This window comes from Parasteatoda tepidariorum, chromosome 4 (assembly GCF_043381705.1).
Source record: "Parasteatoda tepidariorum isolate YZ-2023 chromosome 4, CAS_Ptep_4.0, whole genome shotgun sequence".
Classification (NCBI taxonomy): Eukaryota; Metazoa; Arthropoda; class Arachnida; order Araneae; family Theridiidae; genus Parasteatoda; species Parasteatoda tepidariorum.
The window spans coordinates 71,160,257-71,167,977 of record NC_092207.1 but is presented as its reverse complement, the minus strand read 5'-3'; the positions used below and the strand labels follow the sequence as shown (position 1 = coordinate 71,167,977).

Genomic DNA, 7,721 nt, shown 5'->3' with positions numbered 1-7,721 from the left:
ATATATATATACAGTGGTGGCCAAAAGTGTGGACACTTTTTGAAAGTTTCATGTTTTTCAACTTTGTGTGCTTGTAGAATATATTAATTTTCACTTAAATACAAACGTTTATATATCAAATTGAAGGTAATTTAATGTAGAATTTAATAATAAATACAGTATTACAATATCTGTATTACAAAAAAGGTTATGCAACAAATAGTCAGATGTATCTTAGATTTGAATTTTTTTAAAGTGATACTTGCACAATCAATACTTAGTAGGATAACCCTTACTTTTTAAGACAGCTTCACAGCATCTTTTCATCGAGTGAACGAGTGTTTGGAGTTCATCTTTCGTAGCCACATGGTGCCAAGAATCAATTATAGCTTCAATAAGTTGTCTTTTATTGGATGGATGTATTTTTCGTACAAGAATTTTCAAACATCGCCACAAATTTTCAATTGGATTGAGATCAGGGGTGTTTCCTGGCCATGGCAATATATCTGCCTTTATTTTGAAAGCATGCTTTGCATACTTTTGCTGTGTGGCATGGAGCTGAATCCTGCTGAAAAATAAATGGTGCTTTGTTGGAGAAGAGATCCCTGATTGAAGGTATCAATTTTGGTTTCAGGGCAGTTTCGATGTATTTTTCAATTTGATATATAAACGTTTATATTTAAGTGAAAATTAATATATTCTACAAGCACATGAAGTTGAGAAACATGAAACTTTCAAAAAGTGTCCACACTTTTGGCCACCACTGTATATATGTATAATATACCTTAAATATAATCTTAAAATTGTTGTCAATATGACTCGGTTGTCAAAATGTAAGTTTAACTATTTTAACATCTGGTACAATTATTTCTTGTAAAATTACCTCGTATTAACTGAATTGTCACAAAATTCTTACTTGATGTTTTGTTTTTGACACAGAATCTAATATTTGATACGTTAGAAAAGAAAAAATCAAATTTTCTGATGAAAGATGATCTAGAACTATGTTGTAATTTACCTGAAATTATAAGGAAGATTTGGAATTTTATTTTTGAAATTAAATAGGAACCCTGGACGTGTCTATTTTTTAAATAATTTTCAGTATGTGTTTTATATCTAAAAGTAGAAAAAAAATGTGTAATCTTTAAATGCATTGACCATACTCAGTAGGGAGTTTTAATTATGGGAATTCACATGTTTATATAGGTTGTGTTTTTCTACGACTCATTCACTGTTATCTAGAAGTAAGTAGAAGTTAAGTGTTAACTTAACTCACATAGAAAAATTATAACTCACATAGAAATTCTATCCTGGCTCCAGAGCAGGACTGAACTCTAGATTAAAACTTATCTAGAGATTGTTTATCAAATTTAATAATAAAAACTAGATGGAAATGTTAGTCGAAATTTTATTTTACTTTAAATATGTATATAAGTAAAAAAAATAATTATTAATAGTTTAAAAAATATTGTTTTTATGTACTAACTCGTTTATTATTTAACTTTTTAAAATTCTTTCAACATTGTTATTGCATTATAGGTGGTGGAGGCGGCGGTGGCTCCAGAGCTTGCTTTAAATGTGGTCAGGAAGGCCATATGTCTAGAGACTGCACAGAAAGTGGTGGTGGCGGTGGCAGAGGAGGTGGCTCCAGGGCATGTTTCAAATGTGGCCAAGAAGGCCACATGTCAAGAGACTGTACAGAAAGTGGTGGTGGAGGCGGCGGTGGCTCCAGAGCTTGCTTTAAATGTGGTCAAGAAGGCCATATGTCTAGAGACTGCACAGAAAGTGGTGGTGGCGGTGGAAGAGGAGGTGGCTCCAGGGCATGTTTCAAATGTGGTCAGGAAGGCCATATGTCTAGAGACTGTACAGAAAGTGGTGGTGGAGGAGGAGGCGGCGGTGGCTCCAGAGCATGTTTCAAATGTGGTCAGGAAGGCCATATGTCTAGAGACTGTACAGAAAGTGGTGGTGGTGGAGGCGGCGGTGGCTCCAGAGCTTGTTTTAAATGTGGTCAAGAAGGCCATATGTCAAGAGACTGTACTGAAAGTGGTGGTGGAGGCGGCGGTGGCTCCAGAGCTTGCTTTAAATGTGGTCAAGAAGGCCATATGTCTAGAGACTGTACAGAAAGTGGTGGTGGCGGCGGAGGAGGAGGAGGCTCCAGAGCATGTTTTAAATGTAATGAAGAAGGCCATCAAGCTAAAGACTGCACTAAAGAAGTACTTGGTGAAGATGGTGTGTTATTTTGATTTTACAAAACAAAATATTTTCTCAATTTTTTTTTAAAATTATATATTACTTGAAAATATGTATTACCCACATTTATGTACAGGTTCCTATGCACCTTAATTGTGTTTAACTTTGTTTCACAAAAATTAAGTATTTACGGTTCTTACTTTTTATTTTTTATTTATTTATTTTTTTTTTTGAGAAGAAATTAATTAGATTTAAAAAAAATTAAAGATTTTTTTTAGTAAAATGCTANATATATTACTTGAAAATATGTATTACCCACATTTATGTACAGGTTCCTATGCACCTTAATTGTGTTTAACTTTGTTTCACAAAAATTAAGTATTTACGGTTCTTACTTTTTTTTTTTATAGAAGAAATTGATTAAAGATTTTAAAAAAATTAAAGATTTTTTTTAGTAAAATGCTACGCAATGCAAATTTAAAATTTTATTTATAGTTTTTTTTTACTAGTTTAATTTCAGTGGGAATTGATGTCAATTTTAAATCACTTTTTCTGACATTTAGGCATGAATTTTCAAATTCCATTATTTTTAATTAGTATGTTATTAGGAAATGCAAATTTCAAATTGAAGTAATTTATTTGAAAATCTAATTTTGGCATGTTTGATTGCACACCAATTTTTTTTTTTTTGTTGGTTGATTCCCTCCCCCCCCTTTTTTCTCCTTCAAATTCGTTCTCTTTAACATGATTGCTTTGAAAAGATTCCATTCCATCATAATTTCACGATGTACAATGGTGTATTTGTTGCTGTTCTGGCATGGTTTTCTAATTTCAATATTTTTGATGCGATGTTTCAAATTTGAGTTGTCACTTTTTGACACTCCATTAAATGGCTATTAGTTAACCCATGTACGTCTTCTATCGGTTTTCTGTACATTTCCACAAAGTTAATAATTTTTTGTAAGTTACAAATTTTTTCTTGAGACATTGAATTTTAATAATAACGGTATTACGACATAAAAGTTTAACTTTGAGTAATTTTTTTGGCGTTAGATTCCATTGTAAATCCTCAGTTCTTACACATTTCCACATTGTTTTTCAAATTCTACTATTTTTAATTAGTGATGTCATTACGATTTAGGAATTTCAAATTTGAGTAATAACTGTTAATGATTTATTCGTTATCGCTTTTAGTTTTAAATGCTGACAATTCACCACTATTAGTTTTAATTAACAGTTCACTTGTTTGTATTACGTCCTGATTCTGCCATATTTTTGCTGTTTCCACCTATTTCTGAGAATTTATTCCTTTTTAATGTATTACTCAGAAAGATTCCATTGAAATTTCATGCCTTCTAATAATTTTACTGGCCTTTTTTTGTTGGGTTTTAATACAATATTGCGCCCCAGAAATTTTGAATTTGATTAGTGGAATGTTAATGAGCTCGATTCTATCATAAGCTCATGTCGTCATCTTTTTGCCTTTTCAATAACTTTCAAATTCCAGTATTTTTAATTAGTACAAGGTGCATAGAGCGTTTTTAAAAAGTGCTTGAAGGTGCTTTTGTCATTGGGTGTACCTAATGAGATTTTTTCTTTAGCATGTAGTTTTTCATCACGAATTAATCAAAAGCATGGTTTCTCACATTTTTTTACTCAATGCTTTCATAATTCTTTCAATTCATTTTGGTGTACAGTCCGTCTGTAGAGTATATAAGTGCCAATCATTTTACATGCTTGAAAAAATACTTTCGTGTTTGCATGTGCATATACTGAACTGGATTTGATGTGAGAAGGATTATTACACTCTCATGAGCAACTCTGCAGCATTTTACAAGAAATTCTCATTTTCTGCCCTCTGGAATCAAATTGAAAATTTATCCAATATTTGCTGATCACAGGGACCAGCTGAAAATTAAGATTATTTTGTCTAAAAGCACAGGAAATTTTTATTTCTCTTAATTTTATTGTTGGTAAAGATTTGGGGATTATGCATTATCATTGAAGTTGGTTCCCAGAGCAGTAAAGAACCACAGATTATTCATTCCTCAAAATTTTCATCTCCCTTTTATTAATTTAATAAAAATCAGAATTTAATTTTTCAGCTTTTGATCATCAAAACCCAATAACAGTAAAAATAAAATTTAATCCTAAGGCTTTCACTTGAGGGACCATCCACTAATTGCATAAAATATCGGAAACTTTTATTGTACATAATACTTTTTTTTTTCTTTTTTTTTACATTTTATTATTGTATTTTAAAATTTCCTATCCTAAGCTGTTTTAGGAAGAAGCTGAATATTTAGAGGCCAGATTTTGAAAAATCATGAAGTTATCTTTCACTTTTAAAAAATCTAATGTTCAGATTTGTTATCCTAAAAAACTTTTAATTGTCTGAATAGTGAGTCCAATCTCATTTACTGTGTTAATAAAATACTCAACTTTGAATGTATGTTAAGTCAGAGTATATGATTAAAGACTAAGGTGTTATGACTTAGCTTAAATTTTATGAATGAATTTCATGCATGTATTACTGTAATTAAATGAATTAAGGTTTATTTTTTAATTTGAATAGGAAAGCCAAGACCACCTCCATATATACCACCTGAACCAACAGATGATGCAGATACACTTTTTCAAGGAGTGCCCACAGGAATTAATTTTTCAAAATATGATGACATCCATGTGGATGTTTCAGGAAATAAACCTCCCTCACATATTGACTCATTTGAAACTTCTGGCTTGAACAGACATCTGCTACAAAATGTAGCTCACTCAAAATACACAAAGCCAACACCTGTACAAAAGTATGCTATTCCAATTATACTTGGTAAAAGAGATCTTATGGCCTGCGCACAAACTGGATCTGGGAAAACTGTAAGTTTGTACATATTTTGGCAGTTTAATGTAAATTGAGAATACACTAACTTCTAACTAATGTGCTCTATAAAGTATAATGTACTATAGTAACAGAAAGAATTAATGTAAATTTTTCTTTACATTAAATACATACTGATATATGACAAGTGTGCATGAGACCTTACATGTAAGTTATCAAACTAGTTATTTTAATATGTATAGTTCTTGGAAATGTTTTTACATTTTATATATTTTACGTTTAAAATTGAAAAACTTGTAACAATTAGAAAAAATTATTGCTATGCATATCCTTATTTTTTTTAAAGAAAATATTGATTAAAATTTTATTTTGAGTGCATATTAGATGCTCATTTTTTGTTAAAATTTTATTACGGACCTGGATAATAACTTTGGCATGCTAAAAGTTTTAAATTTGTTTTTTTTCTACAGTCACACATCTGAATATCCCTTCCTTCATTGGAAGTGTCTATTTTCGGACACTTTTTAACAATAAAAAATCTTTTTACCCTTTTACTAATTTTTTTCTTAGCTGCTATACTTATTGCTAGACATTTATTCTGCCTCAATAAGCTGACTATAAGAGCTGTTAAGACATGAGCAGTTAAAGGTAAATTTCGCGAATGATTTTTTCTACTGGAAAGAAAATATATTTTAATCAATCTTTAAAATAAAGTCGAATGGAATTTTTCTGAAAAATCTTTTCTAGTCCAGATTTTGAAATAGGACTTTCCACTGTACATTTTAGGAAATCTCGTTGAAAAATTTTCTAGAATTAGCTGAATGGTAACGTTACCAATTCAATTTTTTGTAGAAACTAGTAAGAACTTAACATATAATTTGCTATAATCTTAATTACTAAGTCTTTTACATAAACTGTCATGAACATAAAAAATTCTCCCCTAATCTATGACTAACTTAATACATCTAGAGTGTGTTTATTTAAGATAGTTTTTAATTTTTAGAGTAAACAATTATGCAATTGATCTGAGTGCAGTAAAATTCATTTGTTTTATTAAACAGTGTACTGTTAATTTAGTCTAAATTTCTAATACCCTTTCACATAACTGTAATATTTATTGAGCTTAAAATGAGCTTTATTTTTAAACCTTCATTTTATTCATAATTTACTTACACATAAAAATAAATGTTGACTAAATTAAATTATTTGTTTTAATAGCATGAAGTTCTCGCTCCATTCACTAAGATAATGCAGCACTATTAAAGGCATGTGATTCTTTCACTAATTAGCGAAATCCTGCAAATCTCAAGACTGTTTATTTGCCAACGTCCTCGAATCAATAATTTATATTCCTACACAGTGTTCCCGGAGCTCTGCTAATCTAAAATTTAAATTATGTTACACAAAATCTCGATGTGATATTTATTCTGTTACTAACAAAAACCCTTTATCTTCCTAAGTTTTCATTCACTATAAAAAAAAATTTTATGCAGATTTTTTTTGAGAACTTAACTGGAAAAAAAAAAGATCCAGAATGAATTCTGCTAGAATTAATGAACTACTGAGGCAAACACTTTAAAATGAGTTTTATTTTGAAACCTTCATTAAGTTTTTTTTTTATTGGCAGCTATTGCTGTTTCCCCCCCCCNTGTCCCCTCCCAATGTGATGCTGGAAATCCAAATCGCACACCTGATTATTCACTACTAGACGCAGAAATTCTATAGTTTTAAATTTTCCGACAGTTATCACGACTGATTTGAGGTTTACTCACAAGGAGCCGAATAGAAGGAATAAGTATTTCTTTATATATGTGTATTATATTTGTTAAAAAGAAAAATTATTAAACAAATTTTTCTTCCTCTTTTTAAATTTTATATATGCTTTATGCATAAAGATGAGTTTTATTTATCTATGTGCAAAAAAAATAAATAAAAAGTACTTAAAAAGAATTTAGCAATCTCATGTCTGTTATTAGTTTTAAATATATATTAAGCTCTTTAATCTTTAGATTCCATATAAAAACCCATAAAAAATTTTATATTGAAGCATGGATTTAAATATAATTAAAAATCTTGTCCTGTGTCAGCATTGCTACATTAATATTATATGTATTTTTGTTATTTGCTACATTAATATTGTATAAATGTTACTTTTTAGGCTGCTTTCTTACTACCCATGCTTCATAACATGATTACTGATCCAGACCTTCCAAATAATGCAGATAAAATGACACAAGAACCCTGGGCTGTCATAGTTGCACCTACTCGAGAATTAGTTATTCAAATAGGATCAGAAGCTAGAAAGTTTGCTTATGATAGTGTAATAAAAGCTGATGTTTTGTATGGTGGTACCTCAACTGGTTATCAGTCGAACAGGATTAAGAAAGGTTGTCATCTTCTCGCTGCCACACCGGGACGGCTTTTAGATTTTGTTGAAAAAGAAAAGGTAAGTAGGCTAGGTTTTATCAAGGGTGGCGTTGTTTTTGTCGACAATAACATTTTAATCGATCTCATATTCATCTCATATCATAATTCCTGTCTTGTATGAATTTCTATGAAATTTTATTATTGCATTGGTATTAATGACAGAAATTGCGACAAGCTAGGTCAGATATGTAAATGAAACAAAAAGCATCTAAACAAAACTACAATGTAAGCTAAGGACTAAGCTAGTTTTTCTTCCTCTCCCATGGATAAATCTTAGAAAAGCTGT

At 30.3% G+C, this 7,721-nt stretch overlaps 1 protein-coding gene across 11 annotated transcripts in view; it reads left to right on the top strand.

Annotated features, from left to right (window-relative positions):
• Nucleotides 1-7,721, top strand: part of LOC107453040 (probable ATP-dependent RNA helicase vasa-like) — a 57,581-nt gene that overhangs the window by 40,612 nt on the left and 9,248 nt on the right. For 6 of the 11 annotated variants that reach the window (XM_071180026.1, XM_071180023.1, XM_071180021.1 and 3 more), the window contains 3 exons: nt 1,519-2,208; nt 4,745-5,046; nt 7,167-7,454. In XM_071180026.1, coding sequence (XP_071036127.1) covers nt 1,519-2,208; nt 4,745-5,046; nt 7,167-7,454 — 1,280 coding nt within the window. The remainder of the gene's footprint in view (nt 1-1,518; nt 2,209-4,744; nt 5,047-7,166; nt 7,455-7,721) is intronic. The other 5 variants (XM_071180024.1, XM_071180028.1, XM_071180030.1 and 2 more) reach the window with 3 other exon arrangements.